The sequence below is a fragment of the Cyclopterus lumpus genome, chromosome 15 (genome assembly GCF_009769545.1).
Source record: "Cyclopterus lumpus isolate fCycLum1 chromosome 15, fCycLum1.pri, whole genome shotgun sequence".
Lineage (NCBI taxonomy): Eukaryota > Metazoa > Chordata > Actinopteri > Perciformes > Cyclopteridae > Cyclopterus > Cyclopterus lumpus.
The window spans coordinates 3,985,967-4,010,802 of NC_046980.1; the positions used below are offsets into that span (position 1 = coordinate 3,985,967).

Consider the following 24,836-nt stretch of genomic DNA (forward strand, 5'->3'; position numbering starts at 1 on the left):
AAAGGTCATTTTGGCTCCGGCTAAAAGGACCAAAACGTGGGTTATCGTTGTCGTTTTTTATGTCTCGCTCCACTGCTTTTGGCCGATGTCGTTACAGCTTACTGGAGGCTCTGGTCCCCGTTCGATAAAAATAGCCTATGGGATTTCTCCATTGAATTTTTGGTTATTACAGAAAGTTTACGATAATCACAACTGAATTCTCATTTAGTTTAACCTCGAATCCAATCAAGTAAAAAAGCTCACAAACAGGCTACACTATAGTTGCGTGAGCGGTGGTCAACGTATCCTCATACAGCGGTTCGGATGAAATCTTCCCATGAAATAATTTATTTTTGTGCTTTATTCTATGAAATTCAGCCACAAAAGTCAATTTACACACCAAATAAAAGCTTTATCTTCAATGGGAACGACTCAGTTGGGTTTTAGGCCACAAACCTGCCTCGCTGTTGTTTGGGTTAAATTATTAAGAGTCGTGACATACGCAGGAAGAAGTCTGGTTGTCGGACCCATTATTTCTACTACAATGCACCATCAAATGTTTATGCACCGTCACCGGGAAAACCACCTGAACAATGTTCAAAAAGTTCAAAAAGCATCTCGTGAATCATGATCAGAGAAACACTGTAAACCCGTGAAGAAAAATAACAAGCGCTCACACACACACACACACACACAAAAGGAACACAGGCTGGTTAAATGGTCCCAGCAGGGTGCCTCGGGCTGCTGTGTCCCAAACTACATATTAATTGTATCTCGCGTTTTCAACCGACAGAAATAAGCAACTCGAAGACGTCATCGTGCAGACTGAAATACGCTCGATTCTTCTGAAAGCGGAGTTGATGGACACTATTGTCCTAATTCAATGTGCAACAGAAATGGGGAGAGCTAAAATTAAAAGCAATTATGGATGATGGATAACATAATTTTCTCACCAGAAGCAGGCGTTCCAAAAGACGCGCTTTATGTTGCCTCCTCATGGCGAGAAGGAAGATTAGTAAAATAGTGCATGATTAGTAGTATAAATATAATTTGATGTCATCGCGTGTGTGTGTGTGTGCGTGTCCTTCCTTCGTACTTTGGACTCCACGTGCACGCTTGTTTTTATTTTTTTTATCGTAGTAAATGTTGACAGCGTGTTACGTTGGTATGTTTGTGCCTCCATGTGCGAGTGACCGGTTGAGCTCCGGTGACATGCGAGCGGTCGACGTTGACACGGGAAGCTCGTCGGCATCCATCAGGATCACTGCCCCCCCCCCCCCCCCCCCCCCCCTCACACACACACACACACACACACACAAACCCCCACAATGCATTTCCTCTCCTCCGCTCTCCTCTTTCCTCTCGAGATGGCAGTTGTGCTCTGTAGATACTCACATTTGAGATGTGCATAGGTGAGCAAACACACACACTTACCTCGCTCGCTCCCTCCCTCCCTCCCTCCCTCGCTCCCTCCCTCCCTCGCTCCCTTCACTCACTCCATCACTCGTGCACGTGCTCCTCTCTTTTTTCTCCAACAAGCCGACAGCAGACAGGCGGATGTCGGGCCGAACCCCCACAGTGCGACATGTCGGACGCAGTTATTCAACCCTCATGGCTCCTACAGTATATGCTCGGCCCGAAGCAAAGCATTGTGGGTCCGCGACCGTGACACGCTTACTTTCTCCGCTCTTTGTCCGGGCACAAACCGACCAGACCAACGAAAAAAAGAAAAACCATGGCTCCATTATTGGCGCCGTTTCTTTAGCACATGACGATTTTTTTTTTTTAATAGCCAGCGTTGTTTATGTACTCGCATTAAACACGACCACTCACATTCTCACCCAGACACACATAAAGCCATGCGATAAGAACAATATGATTTGCAGATTAGGAAGCATTGATTTAAAAATGAAATGGAATGTCTATTTAATTAATTGATTCAATTGAAAAAAAAAAGCTTTATTCAGCATTTTTATTCAGTTGTTGTGACTCAAACGCAAATTATGACTAAACGGCATGATTCATGTTTATGTATTCTATAAAAGCAATAATAAGCTGTTGCATGATTGCATTTCTATAAGTATTGCTGTTATTAATACAATCTGTGATTTATGCCATTTTATCCCTGCATTGTGAGTATAGTAACATGTGTTTATTGTTGGTTGTTAACCTGCAGAGTTAAAGGAACAGTTCACCCCAAAATCAGAAATGCATCTCATTCTAAAATGTCTAAAACTTAAACGTCAGCCTCCAGTACAAAAGTCCTGCGTTTGTTTATTGTTTATTTTAATTTCTTTGAGCTTGGATCTATATTTCTTTACCTTGAGTAAAAGAAGGTCGCTGACGATGGTTCCCCTTTAGTCACAAACACATCGACGAATATTATAAGAGTTTTAACATTTCCAAAACTAAATCGCAGTCACAACCAATGGGATTGAAAGATAGAAAAACGCTGATAAAATGAAGGAAAACAAACTCATGAGAGCTTTTCAAACAGGCAATTTTGTGCTTTCAGGTCAAATTGAATGGCCTGTCTTAAAGGACAATTAGAGGGCTTCTAGTTTAACATGTAAAAAAAAAGAATATATATATATAAAATGCCGATTAGCTGAGTGTAAGCGTGACGGTGAACTTGACCATATTTTAAATCGTGGAAAAAAGCATGGAATATTCATGAACGTTAGGGAGGAGGAAAAGGTGCACGAGGGAGATTGTGTAGCCCCCATCGCTATAGGAGTGTGTGTGTGTGTGTGTGTGTGTGTGTGTGTCTGAAAACACGCTGACAGGGAGCTGCTTCTTGTTAGTCGGAGTGGGAGACAGACATGTCTGGGCTCGGGGCGCCGCTGCCATTTCAGAGTGAAGTGCACTACAGTGAAAACATACATCAGTGGGCCGGCTCGGCTCCCAGGTAGCACCGGAGCTGCAGACCGGCTCCATATTGCACACGCAGCTTGTCTCTAGCTATTCTCTCTCTCTTTTTTAAATTTTTTCCCCCCCCCCCCCCCCCCCCTCTCCCCCTCTCTCCGTCTCCTTTTTCAATACCGCTTCCTCTTTTCACGTTTTTTTCCTTTTCTTCTTTTTTTTCGAAAATATGTATTTATTTTTTTTTGCTCTGCGTCGCATTCACTGTCCCTCTCCGGCGTGGGGAAATGCACCGCTGTGCCAGAGTTCAATCGCTGGGGGAAAAAGATCCCCCCCCCCCCCCCCCCCCCCCCCCCCCAGGTGGGCGTAGAACTTTCCCTCGAATGTGTTCTTAAAAAAAGAAGAAGAAGAATAGAAAAATCGATACTTCTCTGTGCTGTTTTGTTGTTGTTGTTGTTTATTCAGAGTTCACCATCCTGCAGGAAGGGACGATGCAAACTCAATCAGAGTTTTGGAAAAGGAAAAAGGGGCTCATTTGCATAATATTTGCATCCTATTAACACATCAAACCTGCTGACTTGAAAGGGATGCCTTGATTAGGAACACCACCAAATTACTGCACGTCTACTTCCTCACGCCTCCTCGTCGTCCCCTCACTGGCTCCCTAGCTCACTTTCCTTTCCTCACACCACTGAGTATTGTTACTGTACATCCTGTGTGTGTGTGTGTGTGTGTGTGTTTTGTGTGTGTATTCTCGCATCATTACAGAGAGTTTTTGCTGGAATATCCCTCCACATTTGACGCGAACCTTCATATAACCCTGATCTCCGTCTCTCTCACCGGACGTGCGTGACCCCGCCTCCTCATCGCGTGACGGACAGGTTTCGACAGAGCTGTCAAAAAAAAAATCGGTGTGTGTGTGTGTGTGTGTGTACGTGTGTGTGTTATGTCTTCAGGCACATGACCGGAAGTATGATGAGCCTCCTAAGGATGAGCTGACCGCGCGGGTGTCGGAATAATAAATGTGCACAAGTTCATTGATTTTGAATCACTGATTTCTGTAATGCGATACATCCCCCGGGCTGTCAATCACTTCGAAAGCGGAGCGGGGAGTGAAACGATCTTTACTACATCTGCTTTCACTGTGTCGGAATCACACGGAAACATATTATACTGCCAGGTGGGCAATATAATGGGCAAATACAGCAACAAAAAAATTGGGGGATAGGAGCATCTTGGAATTAATAAAAAAAAGTTGCATACAAATATTTACCAATCACATTTGTGCTTTCCCTTTGGAAGTATAAGAAGCTCCTCTAACCTGCCAGTTGACTGGTTAAATGTCATGTTTGGCAGAAACGTGTTGTATGAAAAGTGTAAATAAAATGATGCCAACGATATCTAGAATATTGACATTTGATGGAATGGTTGCAACCACAAAAACACGTAGCCTTGTAGTTTTAATGTTTCACTCAGACTGGTAGCTTTTATTTAAAGTCAACACGTCGCTCCTCATTCTACGAGTCCGGCAACACGATTTACATCAATTTACGTCATTTTACATTCGTGTAAGGCATGCATGCAGTCTTTTTTCAAAATAAACAACAACAAAAGAAACGACCTAGTTAGGTTTCCCTAGCTGAAAGGTCACCGTTTGTTTATTTTAGTATTGACTTTGTTTAGTTTAATCAGAAATTAACGCAACTTCGTCATCATCATCGTCATCATCATCGCTTTTGGTTGCTTGGTAACTGTAGGGGAGCAACCTCCCAAGCAACACGGATGGACGGACGAAAGGCTTCTCTCGATGTCTTTCCATAAGACTTTTGTTCGTTGCATCCAACTTTATTTGAATTGCCTCTATTTGATTACGATCTCTGCGGTTGAAAGTATAAAATAGTGATCAAATATTAAAAAGTGGATATTCTTTATCAAACGGTCTTCGGCATCGTCGGGGTCCAACGGCCATGGTTACGTGAGGGTTATTCACAGAAAAGACGTCATCGTGATTAATGATAGTAATTAGCCTAAGAGCTATAATTCACAACAGTGTTGAATTTGACACGTATTTAAACCTTCCGAGGGTTATCACCTGCAGCGCACATCCCTCGTCTCTATTTTCTGTCGTTCCCCGTCCATAATTTCCCACATGCGCGTTATAAATAACACTCCAACAATAGCCATGATATGGGTCCATTCATGCTTTGACAGATTCAGAATCCAAATGAGAATATTTACGACTTTGTCATGAGGATATTGACACACACACACACACACACACATTGGATGCTTGCGAAAGAGCCTTAATTGGATGCTCTGCTGTTTAGCAAACCGAGTGAGCTAATGCCATTTCTCAATTAAACTTGTTAAATCTGGCTAATTAAATCTAACAAAGACGTCAATAAAAAAATCCATTCCGTGTCCCGAAGTTGGAGAGCGGCATCGATAAGCCGGCTTGAGGAAAAAAAAAATCCACAATTAAAAGGAAATCGCAGACTAATTACATTTTAACACTAAAGCAAGATCAGCGTTGGAGTTTGTTGTTTCTCCACCTGATGAATATGAATAGTGACCACTTTGTTTAGTTTCATCAAGACTTAATATCATGTCTTTGGGCTTATTTAATAAAGGATTCATTATTATTGTTCTCCAGCTAGTCGCTAACGACGTCTCGCTGACTATTGGTGTGAATCCAAAAACAATGGGCTAAAAGAGGCTTTTTGATTGTCTCAAAACCTCTGAACCCCCCCCCCAAAACCCAGCTGCGGCGTATGAAAGGCATGTTTTCTTTAATTTTTTCTTCAAAAGAATTGCCAAAATTACACCATTTATCAGAAGCCTCGGAGGAGATTATTATCGTTTGACTTTTCCACTTTGCTTTATCAGCTTCACGGGGAATTTCATCAAAATCGCTTATTTAAATTTGGTCCGAAAAAACATAAAATGTGTTTTTACAATACTGGTACACACTTGCGGGCACGAGGAAAAAAAACAAGAACGTTTTTTCCAATTTTTGTACAATACATTATCAAAGAAATAAACTGTATTAAACTGTTTTATTGTTGATCAAAATACATGCGTATGTTCTCTGTACTTCTAGCCAGGATAAGGCTGTTTTTTTATGTAGGTGCAACACTTAATTATTGCATTGAAAAAGAAGGCCGCCGCCGCCGCCGCCGCTCTCGACTTCCCGTCTCCAAAAAGAAGCCCTCTCGCCGGCCGCCTCACGCTTTACATTCGCCTCCCGGCTCCTGTTTTCCATCCCCAGACCCCAGCTGAGCGCTCCTCTCGGCGTCTCGGAGGATTCACTTACCGAGAGCGGCGCCGCTCCAGCCGCGATGTTGCGGCTCTCTTATCGGTTTAATTTTCTCCCGTCTCGAAAAAAGCGTGCGGCGGCATCGGCCTCGTTTTATTACCGTCGGAGAGACGGCGGCCGAACTCCCGCTGGTCATTATTATCATCGCACAGATGGCTACGAGGGTTGAGAAGAAAGAAAAAAGACGAAGCAAACGGAGGTAGAGAGGGAGAAACGGAGAGAAGGGTAAGGAGGTAGGAAACGGGAAGAAAGACGAAGCAAACGGAAGGTAGAGAGGGAGAAACGGAGAGAAGAGTAAGGAGGTAGGAAACGGGAAGAAAGACGAAGCAAACGGAAGGTAGAGAGGGAGAAACGGAGGGAGCGAGGGAAGGGTAAGGAGGTAGGAAACGGGAAGAAAGACGAATCAAACGGAGGTAGAGAGGGAGAAACGGAGAGAAGGGTGAGGAGGTAGGAAACGGGAAGAAAGACTAAGCAAACGGAAGGTAGAGAGGGAGAAACGGAGGGAGCGAGGGAAGGGTAAGGAGGTAGGAAACGGGAAGAAAGACGAATCAAACGGAGGTAGAGAGGGAGAAACGGAGAGAAGGGTAAGGAGGTAGGAAACGGGAAGAAAGACGAATCAAACGGAGGTAGAGAGGGAGAAACGGAGTGAAGGGTAAGGAGGTAGGAAACGGGAAGAAAGACTAAGCAAAAGGAAGGTAGAGAGGGAGAAACGGAGGGAGCGAGGGAAGGGTAAGGAGGTAGGAAACGGGAAGAAAGACGAATCAAACGGAGGTAGAGAGGGAGAAACGGAGGGAGCGAGGGAAGGGTAAGGAGGTAGGAAACGGGAAGAAAGACGAATCAAACGGAAGGTAGAGAGGGAGAAACGGAGGGAGCGAGGGAAGGGTAAGGAGGTAGGAAACGGGAAGAAAGACGAAGCAAACGGAAGGTAGAGAGGGAGAAACGGAGAGAAGGGTGAGGAGGTAGGAAACGGGAAGAAAGACGAAGCAACGGAGGTAGAGAGGGAGAAACGGAGGGAGCGAGGGAAGGGTAAGGAGGTAGGAAACAGGAAGAAAGACGAAGCAACGGAGGTAGAGAGGGAGAAACGGAGGGAGCGAGGGAAGAGTAAGGAGGTAGGAAAACAGGAAGAAAGATGAAGCAAACGGAGGTAGAGAGGGACAAACGGAGAGAAGGGTAAAGAGGTAGGAAACGGGAAGAAAGACGAATCAAACGGAGGTAGAGAGGGACAAACGGAGGGAGCGAGTGTAGAGTATGGAGGTAGGAAAACAGGAAGACGAAGTAACGGAGGTAGAGAGGGAGAAACGGAGAGAAGGATAATGAGGTAGGAAACAGAAAGAAAGACGAATCAAACAGAGGTAGAGAGGGACAAACGGAGAGAAGGGTAAGGAGGTAGGAAACGGGAAGAAAGACGAATCAAACGGAAGGTAGAGAGGGAGAAACGGAGGGAGCGAGGGAAGGGTAAGGAGGTAGGAAACGGGAAGAAAGACGAATCAAACGGAGGTAGAGAGGGAGAAACTGAGAGAAGGGTAAGGAGGTAGGAAACGGGAAGAAAGACGAATCAAACGGAAGGTAGAGAGGGAGAAACGGAGGGAGCGAGGGAAGGGTAAGGAGGTAGGAAACGGGAAGAAAGACGAATCAAACGGAGGTAGAGAGGGAGAAACGGAGAGAAGGGTGAGGAGGTAGGAAACGGGAAGAAAGACGAATCAAACGGAGGTAGAGAGGGAGAAACGGAGAGAAGGGTAAGGAGGTAGGAAACGGGAAGAAAGACGAATCAAACGGAAGGTAGAGAGGGAGAAACGGAGGGAGCGAGGGAAGGGTAAGGAGGTAGGAAACGGGAAGAAAGACGAAGCAAACGGAAGGTAGAGAGGGACAAACGGAGAGAAGGGTAAAGAGGTAGGAAACGGGAAGAAAGACGAATCAAACGGAGGTAGAGAGGGACAAACGGAGGGAGCGAGTGTAGAGTATGGAGGTAGGAAAACAGGAAGACGAAGTAACGGAGGTAGAGAGGGAGAAACGGAGAGAAGGATAATGAGGTAGGAAACAGAAAGAAAGACGAATCAAACAGAGGTAGAGAGGGACAAACGGAGAGAAGGGTAAGGAGGTAGGAAACGGGAAGAAAGACGAATCAAACGGAAGGTAGAGAGGGACAAACGGAGGGAGCGAGGGAAGGGTAAGGAGGTAGGAAACGGGAAGAAAGACGAATCAAACGGAGGTAGAGAGGGAGAAACTGAGAGAAGGGTAAGGAGGTAGGAAACGGGAAGAAAGACGAATCAAACGGAAGGTAGAGAGGGAGAAACGGAGGGAGCGAGGGAAGGGTAAGGAGGTAGGAAACGGGAAGAAAGACGAATCAAACGGAAGGTAGAGAGGGAGAAACGGAGGGAGCGAGTGTAGAGTATGGAGGTAGGAAAACAGGAAGACAAATTAACGGAGGTAGAGAGGGAGAAACAGAGAGAAGGGTAATGAGGTAGGAAACAGAAAGACTTTCTGAATGTTTTTTTTCCTGTATTGTCGATACACATTTACACTTCTGTTTACGGGGACACACACACACACACACACGCACACGCACACACACACACTAACACAGATGTGCACTTTAGCATTCGACACCTCTCCCGGAGGCCTTTTCCCGTCCAGGTAAATCACTGCCGACAGAAACAATAATGTTCAGAATGCAGTGACCCCTCTCCATTTATTCAGTGAGTGTTGGCGTGGCAACAAGGGACGGCGTGGGTCTCCCGGGGTGACGGGAAAGTCGTACGCGGTGTGTGTTTCGGTGTGTGTTTCGGTGTGAGCGGATGTAAATATGTCCTTCCTCACGCCCAGAGGAGACTTCAGGACCTCGGAGGGTCACGTTTTCCTGCTCCACTTCCACCACTCGTGTTTATTTCTTTAGGTTTCTGCTCACGGTGTGAAGTATGTTCACTAATATGATGGTTTACCTGTCAAAAGATATACAGGTTAAGGGTTATGCCATTTTTATGGAGACAAATAACGACTAAATGTATCACATTTAGCTCGAAGAAAGGTATCGAAGAAAAGTTCACTTTTTTTCCCGAAAAAATAAAATATATAATTGTTTCTATTAATGTGCACTGTCCGATATGAAATAAACCAAAGTAAAACTACAATTTAAAAATTTAAATAAAAAAATCTAAATCTAAATAAAATAATTTAAAAAAAATAATTGTAAATATGGGTCCAACATGATTATTATTATTATATTTTATCTCTGAAAAAATAAAATATATAAGTTTCTATTAATGTGCACTGTCCCATATGAAATAAACCAAAGTAAAACTAAAATTAAAAAATGTAAATAATTTTTTTTTTTTTAAGTAAAATAATTTAAATAAAATAATGTAAATATGGGTCCAAAATGATTATTATTATTATTTTTATCTAATGTGTTGTTGCTGCCTCCCATATGAAATAAACCAAAGTAAAACTACAATTTAATAATTGAAATTAAAAAATCTTAATCTAAATAAAAAAAATCTAAATAAAATAATTTAAATAAAATAATTGTAAATATGGGTCCAAAAAGTGATTGTGAGCCGATTGTATAACGATGTTAGTTTTCCATTCAACTGAACTGCACTCTCGAAACAATATGAAACACATAACACATAAGAAAAGAAAAAGACTTTACAAATATACTTTTGTTAGGTTAATGTTAATGTTTAGTAATGAAACATTATGGTTTGGATTAAAATGCCCTGCCACATTTAGTGGCTCAACCTTATTAATGGCACCTTTTCTTTTTTAAAGAAGGGCGATGTTCTGTTGAAATGGGGCAGAAAGACCTCACCATGTGTTGCACAATCACAGCTCATTGTACATCTAGGCAAGTCTTGCGCAATGTTCCTCTCCAGTTAGTACCAGTTGTAAAAATTATGATTTTTTTTTAAGGCCACATATTGTTAAAGAATATTACGCATGGCTCATGAAATGCAGTCCTTCTTCAAGTATGGGTTTAATCTCCTTGTTTACCGGCTGCTAAGATGTGTGTTATTGCTGCTAATGTGTTTTCAATTTCATGCATGCTTCTAGAGTTTGTGTGTGTGTGTGTGTGTGTGCGTGCGTGTGTGTGTGTGTGTGCGTGTGTGTGTGTGTGTGTGCGAGCGAGTGGGGAAGGTAATGTTGTGTATTCCTTTGAGCTGCCACTCTTTGCCCACCTGTGAGGCCGAGTCAATCTGGTGCTGTTGGTCCGTGAATGAAGCCTGAGATCACCTGGGAGAGGAACAGCTGGAGGGAGGGGAGGAGGGAGGGAGAGAGGGAGGGAGGGGAGGAGGCAAGGAGGGAGGGAGGGAGGGAGGGAGGGGAGGAGGGAGGGAGGGAGGGGAGGAGGGAGGAAGCGAAGGAGGCAAGGGGGAGGGGAGGAGGCAAGGAGGGAGGGAGGGAAGGAGGCAAGGAGGGAGGGAGGGAGAGAAGGAGGGAGGGGAGGAGGAAAGGAGGGAGGGAGGGAGGGAGAAGGCAAGGAGGGAGGGAGGGAGGGAGCAAAGGAGGCAATGAGGGAGGGGAAGAGGCAAGGAGGGAGGGAGGGAAGGAGGCAAGGAGGGAGGGAGGGGAGGAGGCAAGGAGGGAGGGAGGGAGGGGAGGAGGCAAGGAGGAGGGAGGGGAGGAGGCAAGGATTGTGGGAGGGAAGGAGGGGAGGAGGCAAGGAGGAGGGAGGGGAGGAGTCAAGGATTGTGGGAGGGAAGGAGGCAAGGAGGGAGGGAGGGAAGGAGGCAAGGAGGGAGGGAGGGAGGGGAGGAGGCAAGGAGGAGGGAGGGGAGGAGGCAAGGATTGTGGGAGGGAAGGAGGGGAGGAGGCAGGGAGGGAAGGAGGCAAGGAGAGAGGGAGGGAGTGAGGGAGTGAGGGAGTGAGGGGAGGATTGGGAAGATTACACTCCAGAGACAAGTGGCTCCACAGTGATTTCACTTCCATTCCCATTTCTTTCTTTCTCTTTCAAGCCGCTCCAGTTTCGTGAACTCGCGCTGGAATGTTTTAACTTCTCGAGTCGGAGAACATTCAGTCAGTTTGCTAATTTGATTCTCCAAATCCAAACCCGTGGAGTGGGAGAGAGAAAGGGTCGAGTCGGTTCTGTTGTATTCATTTCAACCTGAAGGCGTGTTTACAGCAAGACCTCAAACAACGTTCGTCAGGATGAAGCATTCAGACCTTTGTGTATGTGGCCGTGCGGCAAATATGGGTACTTATTTTAATTTCTTCTTCTTCTTCTTCCGTGTCTGCAAAGCACTTTTGGGGGGCTGCGTTCCTTTCACTCAAGTGGGAAAAAAGGATCTGTGATGAAAATAGGTGGATGTACAAAAAAAGAAGAAGATGAAGACGGGTGAATATCAAAAGGGTGTGTGACGTCATGGTGCTCTCTATATGAAAGCCCTTTTTGGGAGAAGCTGTCAATCACGAAAGTCAAATTGGACGGAGAAAGAGGAAAGACTTATTTTTCTGACATATATATATATATATATATATATATATATATATATATACAGTATATATCTGAAAGGATATTTATATAGATATATTCATATAGATATATTCATATAAATATCCTTTCAGGGCTAATATACCTAATTTAAGGGTACGTGTGAAATGCTATATATATATATATAAATATATATTTATATAAAAATAAAAAAACAATTAATAACAATTAATCATTATTATTATAATTTTTAATAATTTAATTAAAAAAAATACATATATATATTTATTTAAATATATGTTTACATAAATATAATATATATATCTGAAAGGATATTTATATATACTGTGTATATATATATATATAAATATATATAAATATCCTTTCAGATATGGCTAATATCTATTTAAGGGTATGAGAGGCCTTACAGCAGCCCCGGACCTGCAGAACCTTCTTCCTGAAAAAGACCCTCAGCTGGTGACGGGTCGGCTCTACGATTAGAAACTACAGTCTGGACCAACATCTTAGCTTGTGTGTGTGTGTGTGTGTGTGTGTCACATATCTGTTTCTGCCCTCTAGAGAGTGTCTGCCAGGTCTGATTGGCCGGGGGCTTTGCAGGGATCTCTTTTCCAACCCCCCCCCCCCCCCCCCCCGGCAGGTGAGATTGCCTTCTTTTGTAGGGCTCTGGAATGGCCTCTCCACAGAAGGCTTAGCGAAGGCCTCTAACTAGACTGGGAGGGAGACCCGCTCGGGGAGGAAATAAGACAATAAACATGTAGGAAAATAGGAAGCCATCTTTTCAGGCAGAGTAAATAAATAATGGGAGCCAAGTGAGGAGAAGAGGAGGAGCTAAACCCGCCCCCCCCCCCCCCAGATGTGTTTCGGCTCCACAGAGATACAATTATTAAAAAGTGTAGATTTGATACCCGGAGAGACGCCACGAGAATATAAAAAATAAAGAGAGCAAGAGGATAAAGTATATGGGGAAATAGAGATGGGAATATTATGAAGAGGCATCACTTCGACCAGTAATTAGACGACTAAAACCATCGTTAGGGGTTTTGTTCTTTTTGAAGGAAATCAGGGTTAAAAACTGAGAAAGTAATTAATCAAATTCATCTCGTACTTTTACAACTGAACGCCTCGTTCTAAAAATATTATCTTTGCACGCTGACTAATTTTTTTCTGGTTAGCCGAGCACTAATGATTGAATGCCTGACTATGTTGCCCAGAGCAGAGTGAGTGTGTGTGTGTGTGTGTGTGAGACAGACCGTATGACTCACGTCGAGGTCCCTTCTCCGTGGGTTTGACAAACACGAGCGTTTTTTGTTGTTGTTTTTTTTTTTTTTTACAACGTTGATTCTTGAGTTATGACTCTTTGAAGAGAGAAAAAAAAAAATAATCTCTGCGACGCGGATCAAGTTTCATCTGGCGAGTAAAAAAAAAAAAAGAAAAAAAGAAGATTAAAAACGTCCGGATCGATCACGCTCTTACAACCGGTTTGGTCTCAATTTAGTGTAAACACAAATTGAATCAGATCGAGCATTGATTCGTGTGCCTCGGGGTGAAATTTGTCACTATTTTTTCATTTAAAAAAAAACAAAAACAATGAGAATACATTGACGTCTAACTAGCGTGTCAATTGAAACACAAAGGATCCTCTTGGTGAACGCTGGTGACACGGCGTTTAGGAAAACAGCCTCAGAAGGTCCATCTGTCCATTCATAAAATATTAATAAACAGGGTTTTATACTAATTAAACTACGGTTTAATGCTATTGTTTCATAGTTGCACTGCGTGGTCCCCGCCAGCTGTTATTGGAATCAGGAGCCATATTGTTTGATGGTGAATGGCTTTCCTTCTGAGAGCTCATCGCCGCACGATCAGGCAGCAGAGGTCAACTCAGTGTCTCTCTCTCCATCTCTCTCTCTCTCCACCTCTGTCTCTCTCTCTCTCTCTCAACATGCACAGACAGTGTGTTTCAGGCCCATCTCGGTGTACATCGCAATCCTTCGCTCGTAGACAGCTACGCTTGTTCAAAGTTGTCATAGCAACGGAGGCAAGCTCCAACTCCTCGTCCGCCTACACCTCGGTCAGTGTTTCCTGCTCTCTCTCTCTCTCTAGATATATATATATATATATCAATAAATATATATATCAATAAATATATTAATCTATATAAATAAATATATACTGTATACAAATATATATCTATCTATACATATATCAATAAATATATATATATATATCAATCAATAAATATATATATATATATATCAATAAATATATTAATCTATATAAATAAATATATACTGTATACAAATATATATATATATCAATAAATATATATATCAATAAATATATTTCAATAAATATATTAATCTATATAAATAAATATATACTGTATACAAATATATATATATATATATATATATATATACAGTATATATGCAAAGACGTCTCACGGACTTCAGTTGACTTTTGACTGGATTACACACTAATTACACACTAAGTATACTAATAAACGATAAGCAGACTAAAGTGTGTGGCTCTCTCCACCTCAAAGTCATGCCGACAAGAGACACGGTTGTTGTCCTGGATGAGATGAACTCAGGTAGGTTACCTCATCGTTTGGCCAGGTAAGACTTCTCCACATCCCAGCAGCTCCAACCAGACGGGTCATGTGGTCACGGGGACGACTGTGCGCCGCCCCAAACTGGGTTTCCATGCAAGTGGATTCATTAGTGTCCAGTTTACTGTTCACGGTCCGTGTCCTCTGTTTTTATGTGTGCATGTAAACACATCGGGCTTCATGCACGGGCCACGTTCCTTCTTAAGTGGCTCGTAGGAGCGATTTAATACAACGTGCCGCATTCATCAATTTAGTTTTTTCTCTGGAGAATGAACACTATTTAGTGGTCTAGCCTGCTGTTATCCAAAGACTGTATATTTCATTCCATTTAACCAGTTCTAAGTTGTGAAAACCTTCACATAAACAACACTTAATTACACATAAAACCCAGTTTAACTGTGCAATTTGAATAACCGATTAATATGATTACAAATGCATCTTTATAGCCCAACGATATCGCCATTCATTTTTAAATTGGCTGCTGATGATGTTGTATAAAACTAGAATATATCAACATGAACGTCTAAATCTGAAAAAAAAAACACATTAATAATGATAATAATAATAATTTGACCCTCTCACGTTGCGGTCATCGATCGCCCGGCACAGTCGACATGTTTGTTTCCCCGAGAAATACAAACATGTCTTTGCAGGAGGTCCATAGTTTGTGTGCATGTGAACGCATTATGATTTAATGTGTGTTTACTGCATCTTCCACTTATTTCCAGAGTCTCACATCATCATCATCATCATCATCATCATCATCATCATCATCCTCATCACAGTATCGCAGACGGATGTGTGCTGGTACCCCGCGGGAGGCGAAACTGGCTCTTTGAAAAACAGGTCGGGTGGAAGTCCCGCGGTTAGATTTTTTTGGGGGAAGAAGTTGTTCTGGGACTTAATTAGTAAAAAAAAAATAAAAAAAAAAATAAAAGAAAAAAAGGCCCCCACAATTGAACAGGCTAAGTGCCCATGAGCTCTACTCTAGAATCTGGGACAACGAAGCCTATGACACACACACACACACACACACACACACACACACACACACACGGAGAGCTGCAGAAAATCTTTCCATCCAGCATCTAAGGATTATTTTTTCACAGTCAGATGAATAATAAAGATCCAGTGATATTTAAAGATGTCATCCAGCGCAGAAAGATCAAATCCCATCTCATCAATATATTTAAAAAAAAGGGGCAACCGGATCTCGATCTCTCGGGCACACACACACACACACACACACACACACCCTGAGCGTTACACTCGGACCCGGGTCACTTACTTGCAGTGCTTGTGAGGCCCGCTGAGCGTCTCGATGACGAAGCACTCGCCCCCGTTCAGGCAGTAGGCCAGGTCCTTCTCGTGGCACGGCTTGAAGTGCTCCGAGCGCAGCGGAGGGACGGTCGGAGACGCTGGGGGGGGGGGGGGGGAGAAAACTCCACGTTAGTCGTCGTCGTCATCATTAATAATAAAAAATACACGTAATGTTTTTATTTGTATTTATTTCTTCACGAATGCATTTCGCTCATCCACACAATCAGCGTGACAGCGTTCATCCGTCTCACTGTCTTCCAGACGCCTATTACTTTCTCCTATTAGCTCCTATTTTTTTTTTTTTTATTGGCTCTTTTTAATTCCCGAGACAATAAATCATCCCCCCCCCCCGCCCCCCATCAAGCAGATATATATATACCCGGGGGCCCGTAACGAGCGCCTCATAACATATCGATGGTTTGCGGATTAATGCCGGCGCACTTTGTTTGTTCAGACCCTACGAAAGATGGATGGAGGACGGGTGAATAATCTGTTGGGTCGTGATTAATATACCACGTGGTCGTCGGGGAGAGCCGAGCTTCTCCCACGGCGATTCATCACAACCCGCGGATGGCCGACTGCGGGAGGGAGGCGGTACGAGCTTCTGCTCAGCGTTGCACCTTAATGGATGATCTTATTACCGGGATTAATAAGTGAGGCTGCCGGTCGCTTAAGAGAAAATATGGAAATGCAACATTTTTTTTTTTTTTTTTTACAAAAAATGGAGTTTGAGGTGTTTTTTTTTTTTTTTTTGATGCGCTTGTTGACGCTCCTTTTATTTATTTATTTTTTTAAACAAGAAAGATAAATGATAAAATGCAGAGATCGCAGTTGGCGGGCAGTCATCCATCAACCGGTGCAGTCGGTCAGGGAGTCCGATCTGCACCGCTGATGATGTTCTTATTAATTCCAGACTTGCCGACGCTTTTCTTCCGTGTGCTTTACGAATGAAATATGGAGTCCGCTCGGGGCTTCTCATAAACAGATTTGTTTTTGTTGTTGTTGTTTTTTTAAGTCGCGGGATGAACTGTGATGAGCCAGAACTTTACGCTCCAGAGATTAAAAATCAGCTGTATTTAATGGACGACGCTGTTACTGATCGCTATGTTGTGTCGGCCTTTAATGGTGCGTGGAAGATACATCCAAATGGACTGAAGATTTCTCAATCAAGAGATAATGAGAGATTAATAATACGCAGTGTGTTTTGGGGGTGATGGGTGGGTGAAGAGAGGCGGGTTATTCGACTAGGTCCCCAGATTCCTTAATCAGCAGTATGAGGTAGTTGTGTGTGTGTGTGTGTGTGTGTGTGTGTGGTGGGTTATGAGATGCTAGGTGCTGATAGGGCTCCGGGGGTCCTAAATAACCCTTGCTAATTGGCTGTTGGGGGATTAGTTTCCATGTGAGAGGTTAAATTAGGTCAGGGATGAAGCCAGTGAGATGAGGATGTCAACCGGTTGGACGTGATGACCAGAGGGGTCTTAATCAAAGTTGTAGCCTGTAAGAGGGTAGTTTAAACAATTATTAATTAATCAGGTCCACCATTTTTAATTCCAAATTCCTTCGTTTAAAATCACAACCTGCGGGGCTAATGAGTTTTTTGGGGGCCGACAAAACTTTTTTGTGTCTGACCTGCCATGAAACCGGTAAAATTGGCACTTTTTCCCCCCAATTTTTTTTTTTAATAAATTGCCGCTGGGCTGATGACATTAGAGAAACTTGCCCGTCTCGTCTGTATCAGCCACACACACACACACACACACACTCAGCTGAGTGTGTATGTGTGTGTGTGTGTGGGGGGGGGGGGCGTCTTCAGCGTTTGACAAATATCAGCAAAATAATTGACGACGCAACACATTAACAACTGCAGACGTGCTCATTAGTCGGGCTACTTCGGGGAAACTCCGGTGGCAACAACTTGATGATTTAATATATTTTCCATGTACACATGCTACACGGACGTTTATGGGAACAAATGAATGTAGTATTTACGCTAACATGGCACGCCCGGATAAAGCTTACAGTGAAGGTGTCAACAAAATGAATTAACAACAATAAACGAGGCCCACAAATACATGCGGAAAGATAATATTCCGCAAAAGCCACTATTTGAAGGTATTTATCATGTTTCCTCTCGATTGTCCTTTTGATTTTTTAAATGTTTTTAAGGGACATATCGCGATTGGGCCAAAAAACGTAAGTTGAACCCCCGTTATGATGACCTTTAGTTGATGGTGAAGCCCTGTTCTGAAAGCAATACAATCATAATCCATTTTTTTGGGGGCATCCGCTGAGTTCTTCGCCACGAGCCCCGTTTTCCTCTCTATGGCGTTACATGTGCAGGAGGGGGGGATGAGTGACAGGCGGTGTGGTCTGCAAGCACATTTCAACCTTTATTTATGGTATCAGACTCCTTGTTGCCAGCGTTTTGTTATTTTTTTATTAACAACTGTCTGAATGTTTCGCTTCTTTTCACAAAAACTACAATAAATATTGTTCTTTTCACAACAGTCTCGTCTCAACCGCCACTAAAATCACCACGAGCCGATAAAATCAATCATTTCAAATACAACGTTGGGCGTAATCATCCGACGCGGAGGTGGGAATTCAACAGCTTACCGACGGTGATTTGATTTACCTCGACGGCGACGAGTACGTCACGCCGTGCACCGTAACGCACACCGTGCACCGTAACGCACGCCGTGCACCGTAACGCACACCGTGCACCGTAACGCACGCCACACAGGGATTACAAAGTCACCCTAAGGGTGACGGGGAAAAATAACTACGACACCAACATGGATTCACTCAACAATGCCGTCAATCATCAGCAACATAACCCTTTTGTGAAGCTTTCTTTTTTGCAGTTCACGGGGACACAATGAGCTTAAAGTAACAACACATGTGAGGAACACTTAAAATAGAGGAAGAGGGAACTCGTAATATATCAATGCAATGTGGTTTGTCGTGATATGATGCATTTTGCCTTGCAGTGCCACACATTCTGCACTCAGAAGACACACAAACAAGACTGCTGCGTCTTTGTAAGAACTTGCTCTGCAACACCAGTGTTTTATATATATATATATATATTTATTTTGGAACATAAAGGATTTTCCCTTCAGACACGGTTCCATGGCATTTTGTCGTCCTCTCCCTTTTTAAAAAGTTTTTTTTAGTTGACAGAGTTGTCAGAGTGCATTGTGGGTTGTTCACCTTAACGCTCGTCACCTGTCGGACTCGAGACGCGGCACGCGCTCAAAGAATGTTGTCATTTAAAAAAAAAAAAACAGGGAAGGATGGGAGTCGAAATACGTCTTTTTTCCGTCTTTTTTTTAAACCGCGAGTTTGGAAACATTGCTCACTAGAAGGCAGACGTCAATCACTGCGGAAGAAGAAAAAAAAAACGTCCGATTAACTCCGCCCCTACTGCGAAGAGGGGAAAGAGGGAAAGGCTCGGCGAGGATCAATAAACCATCGGGCGCCGGATAACACAACCCTCCACTTCAATATCTGTTTTTCCTTCTTTCATCTCTCTCTCTCTCTCTCACTCTGCTTACTCGAAAAGGAAAATGAGGAAGGAATAAAAGAATCCGCTGATTTTTCACCTTTTGTGTAAAGGTCGCCGCTTTGGTTGAAGTGGGGATAAAAAAAAAAAAAAGTAAAAAAGAAAGCAGCCATTTATGTAACACTTAATAATTTTATGAGAATACAAAAAACAAAATGTAATCAGAGCCCCTTTCAGAACTTCTAACGGCAACATTGAAGTCCTCAGAAGACTTTTCAAAGAGCTGAATGTGCTCAGGAGATCAACGCTGAGATGAATCCAATCACTAGTGCAGGTGATGGAGTATTCACGATTTTATTATCGTTCTTCCGCTTTGTGAGTCCACATAAGCAGGGGAACGTCGGGCATTACCAAATTAAAATGTGTAACCCCATGTCTCCTACAGTAGTATCCATCCAGAATCGCCAGCTGGCAGTGTACCTTTGACTTACTACTACTTATCAAATATGTTTTGAAAGGAAAAGCGGGACGATGTATCAGACAGGATTAAAACACATGAAACACTCAGTGCCCTTAATCCTAGGCGACGGCATCCAATACAGTATAAGAAAAGATAAGATCTACACACACACACAAACCCCAGATTGTTCGTCAAACTGAATTATCTCAGAATGCATTATTGGTAGCTGTTTGGAAACAGGCAGGCACTTTAAAAAGCAACAACAACAAAAAAAACTTGGCAGGTGATTGGATGAACCAGTTGTCAATCAAAATGTCTTATTCATCAAATAGAAACGTCAGTGTTGTCTCACTGAAGAAATACCCTCCAACTGTGATATACAACTGATGCTATCTGAGCCGGCAAACAGTGGCCCCACCTGGTCGTCTCACACACACACACACTTAAGCCATAAGGAGTTGCATGAGTGATCGTTGAAGCATTATTGAATGAAAAATGAAGCGTGGCTGATGTTTGTGCCGATTGGACGGGGTAATAGTGGAGTCGTGATGGTGCCTGGGTGGACCTTGAAAAGGTCGCAGCCCACTGTACTGTAATGAGGTCTTGGGTACAGTAGTACCACTGTAGTGGTATCTAACCACTAAATACATACCGTGGATATTTATTAATTGAGTTAATTCAATGAAAACACTCAACTCTCTGGTATTCCTCAAACTATTTTCCTTTAAAACGATCCAAGAAGAAGACACTTCCAAAATATTTATGCATGATTTGCACAATTCCTTGACATGTAGTCATTTGCCTATGATACGCTTTGGAAACCATGTGAAAGGTAGAGTGGAAACAGCTCTAAAATGGCATAAGTAACTAATGGATGCACATTTATATTCTCAGTTACTTGTGTCATATTGGACAATGGTCTCTATAGTGTGCTTAGGCCTTTCATTGTGTTTTTTTCCATGTTAAATATGATCTATAAACCGAAGAAAATGGTCTTAAAAAAAATTAGCTAAGAATTTGAAAGAAATTTTCTCTGTGCAAATGAAATATCGCAGTTACTTTGTTAAAATGCAAAACATTTTGAGTTCACAGCTTGAACAGAACATCTGCAAATTGTTCCACATGAAAAACAGGAAGCTTTTCATTGCCGGCGTCGCAATCTGTTGCTAAATTAATTACCTTCAGCACAACTCACAGAGCTAACAATAAACAGCGAAACACTGATAACGCAATCATCAATAATGTGGCGAACATGTTGCAGAGATACTAAAAGCAGAAGTTACATTTACGACATGGCTGAATGCATTTATAAAAGTTAGAACATATGCGTTGTGATCATCAGATATGTCATGTCCCCTCTTTCTTTCCCTTCCCTCCTTCCCCTCCCTACATGCATGTGAAGCAATACGCCGATGTTTTCGAGGGGGTGAAAAGCGTGACAGTCCCGTGGGACGGCCTGTAATGGCGTCCTTCACGGATGACATTCCCCCAGAGTGGCAGATCGACAGGCAGCCAGCCAGCCAGCCGGTCTGCTACCCAGCCAGGCAGCCGTGCTAGGAACCGGCCTCCCTGATTATTGATTGGCCTTGAGAGCGAGAATAAAAGACCAAAAGGCACCGGGACTAGAGAATAAAGCCAGCAAGTAGGGGACACGGTGTTTCCACGTGCAGAAAGAAAGGCTTATTAGCTGTATCGAGTGGTCGGTGTTTGAGATGTCAGTGGCGGTGTCGAAGGGTGGCAGTTCGCAAACGGAGAACAGAGCCACTTAACCCCGGCGAAGGTGGGATAACTGATAGTGACAGGCAACAATTGGCAGTCAGTTGGGGGTCTTGTTGTGGTCCCCCCCCCCCCCCCCCCCCATTTCTAGTTGAGGCACCTCCCATACATTTTGAAACTTTAAAATCAAACCTCTCGCAGGTCAGAATGTTGCATTGCTCATGTAATGCCATCAACCTGCCAGGGACTGCAGATAATATAATTAGCCTGTATGGTTGAATCAGACACATCCGTGGGCTCAAGTGCTCATGTGAATTAATATGCACTGTCCCATCTTAAATAGAATATAAATTAACATGCACACGCATGCTGTGGTGAGCTGGATGAAAAAAAAAGGTGTGGTATATCTGAATGTTGAATATCTGAAAGGGCTTCCAGAGAGATGGAGACCGGAGCTCTTTAAAGGCCTCCAAAGGCCTCTTCACAGATTTACACATGTTCATGTATTGCGAAAAGGTATAACAGAAGGAGCGCTGCCTTTGTCAATGTTGAAGGGAGTTATAAAGTTGTGTCATCTAGGTTTGAACAACAGAGTCTCTGTTTCGAAGAATACAAAAAAAATTGTTTTGCTTTTATGTCGCTCTACATCAAATCATTCATGATAAAAAAAACAGCAGTTTAAAAAAACCTGTTGAAGCGCAGATTAATCGTGGGAAAATGACATATTTGGTGTGCCAAGGTCTTTGCATTTCTAATATTATCCATATGAGTTACACCTTACAGCATATTTTGTTAATGAACATTAGCAATCGGCTGTGGCGAATGGAGTGACATGCTCTCTGTGATTAACTCACTGGTCTGCTGGTTGGCTGCTCTCTCCACCAGACTGTATATTTCAGGAGGGGGAGAGCCTGTCATGGACACTTGATGGACTTAATTGAGGGAGACAAATGATTTATATGAAATTATTGGAGGTGACATGTCTCCCTGGGTCTCACCTACGATGACACTAAATGGTCCTAATGGACTAAAACATGGACTCCAGGGGCGTGGCTACTGTAATTTCAAGAGTGTGAACGTATTTTAGAGCAACCGACAGCGAAAGACATCCAATTGTGGAATTGTCTCTAGCAGTCTGTGCCTGCGGTGGGATAATTGAAACCGTGTAGCTGATATTTAGATTATGTTCACGCTCTGCATTTAAAACTGATTGGATAATTTATTTATTTAAGGGGCGGGCTGTGCCGTAATTGGTAGCACACTGGAGCCGTTCACCAACAAACCATCCGAAAGAGAAAGTCATACACGAAGCTTCAGGTGGTTCTATTCCTCAAACACGTGTTTTATCCCAGAAATCATTGACATCTCTCTCCCTCTCTAGAGATCATAAATATATTACTAGACGTAGACACTGTGCCGTATACACTACATACTACATCTCTCATACTGCGGCTCAATGATGTGACTAGATTACTTTTACACATTTATTGTATGTCTCTTAGACTTGAAAGTAATTGGAAAATAATCAATACGGAAGACGCAAGAGAAGCTGCGGCGTCTTCATTTCAGAAGTGTTCGACAAGTCAGAACACCAGTGCCCATTGTTTCCTGTTTTGACGTCTGCTCCCTCATTACGCCGACGATGCACCGCTGTCCCATTTACCAGCTCCAGCACTCCAGACAGGTAACAATTTGATCACATTTGCTGCTTGGATTGGTCCTCTGCCTAGACTTTAACTTGAGTACTTCTGCTGTCTGTATGGCTTATTCTCATGTGCTAAAGGGCATGGCATGACATATTGCTCTGCAAAGTGGCCAAGTGTGTGTTGCCATTTAAAGTAAAGTAAATCTCATGAAAGTGCATTATTCCGACTTTGCACCATCTCATCCCCGTCTGACTGCCTCTATTGACAACGCTTTTTAGTGCTTTTTAATAAAAGGAAGGACGTGGAATACACTTTTAATCCTTCATTGAAAGCAACTCAGAAAGTTTGAAGATTGATAGACAATTAATGTACATTACCTAGGGTTGTGAGGTCTCCAGAAACAAACACAAACCTTTACAATTTCACCCAAATTCACTGCTGGTCTCAATTACATCAAAATAAGCAGACTTCTCGCAGGTGTTATCCGTGTTGGGTAAAGCCAGAAAACACCCAGGGGGGGTTCTGAAGAATACGCAGTCACAGTCTTTGTGCATTATGTAAAACACTGTGTAATGTAGACTTATGTCAAGATTTTCTCTCGGCTCTGAATAAAAACACATGTACTCTAATCAAACATAAAACTGTCAAATTCACGAGAGGGAGACACGTGGTTATCAACAGCTGGCTTGCCAAACGATTCCAGGACGGTTATATCTCCTTTTCCTTTCATGGAGGATGATGCTGCGTCTCCTCGGCGAGCGGAGATAGTAAAACAAACCCTGAAGCGCCTTTTCATAGCATTTAAAGAATTCTACAAGCCTTTATCATGGCTGCCAGTTAGATACTTCTGGGTCAGTTCCCCTCAGTTTGGAGCCTCCCTAACAATACAAGAAAAAAGAAGTCTTTTCCGAACACCCCCTAGGCATGCTCAGCAAACAATCCCTCAGTAAACGAAAGGTCAAAAAACACTCATTCCTTCGGTGCTGGTCCATCTGTTTTCCATCCCATTCATCTGTTTCTTTACCCCTCCACACACACACTTACTTCCCTAGTATGTTTTCATGTCTGCAGCCCACCGTTGCAACAGCAGGGTCACTAGCAATTTCCTTTTCATGAAAGCAAGGGCACCACTTCATTCATTCTTAAGAGAACAAAGAACAGAAGCACACGTGCACAACATCTGTTGGTGCAACACGTGCATTGCAACCTGCGCGTGATAACTCATGATAGGGTAAATAGGTCATCTGGTCTAGAACCTTTTGCACAGGTATTAACTAATGTTTTACAATGTCAACCGTAACGCACCTTTTTCTGGAAATACCAACTAGATATAAGATAATATTAGGCTACTTTTTTAAGCAAAGATCTTATTTCCAAGAGACACCTGAGAGCAAAACAGAAGCAACACAACCACGCCATCAACAGGAATTAGAAGCAGCTACGAGAATCACTAAAAGACGTCGGATGTTAAAGCTTTAACATCTCCGAGGGGAAGGCCAAACCAGTTCTGCCTACATCGGAGCGCACTAGAGGGATATCGAAGGTCAAGTCGTTTCCCGTTACTGGATCGCACACTGGAGCACTCTGTGACATTTGAAGGCTCTTACGAGTGAAGGATAAATTCATAAGCAATACCACTCACCTTTACTCACATTAACTCTTTTAACAGGGGTTTTGTTTTAACATTAAAAAGGGTCTCTGTATAGAATTCAGAGCTGCTTTTTTTTGGTGCAAATACCTCTTTGATTCTGTTTAGGCTCTGTATTTTGAATTTTGCACATTTAACAAGTATCCTGTAATAGTCTGTACATGTTACGCACAGCAGCCTGCCTTAGATCCCTGTACTAGTTTTACTATTCTATGTTCTGCATACCATGTTGCATGGTTAAGATACGTGGCTACCGCACTACAACCCCGACACGCAGTGTGTGATGAGGGGGTCAAGGGGTGGTGTGAGGCTTTGTGTTCGTAC

General features: G+C 43.0%; 1 protein-coding gene across 1 annotated transcript in view; it reads right to left on the minus strand.

Annotated features, from left to right (window-relative positions):
* Positions 1 to 24,836, minus strand: part of LOC117744274 (pro-neuregulin-3, membrane-bound isoform) — a 287,795-nt gene that overhangs the window by 96,557 nt on the left and 166,402 nt on the right. The window contains exon 2 of the mRNA XM_034552470.1: positions 15,506 to 15,635. Coding sequence (XP_034408361.1) covers positions 15,506 to 15,635 — 130 coding nt within the window. The remainder of the gene's footprint in view (positions 1 to 15,505; positions 15,636 to 24,836) is intronic.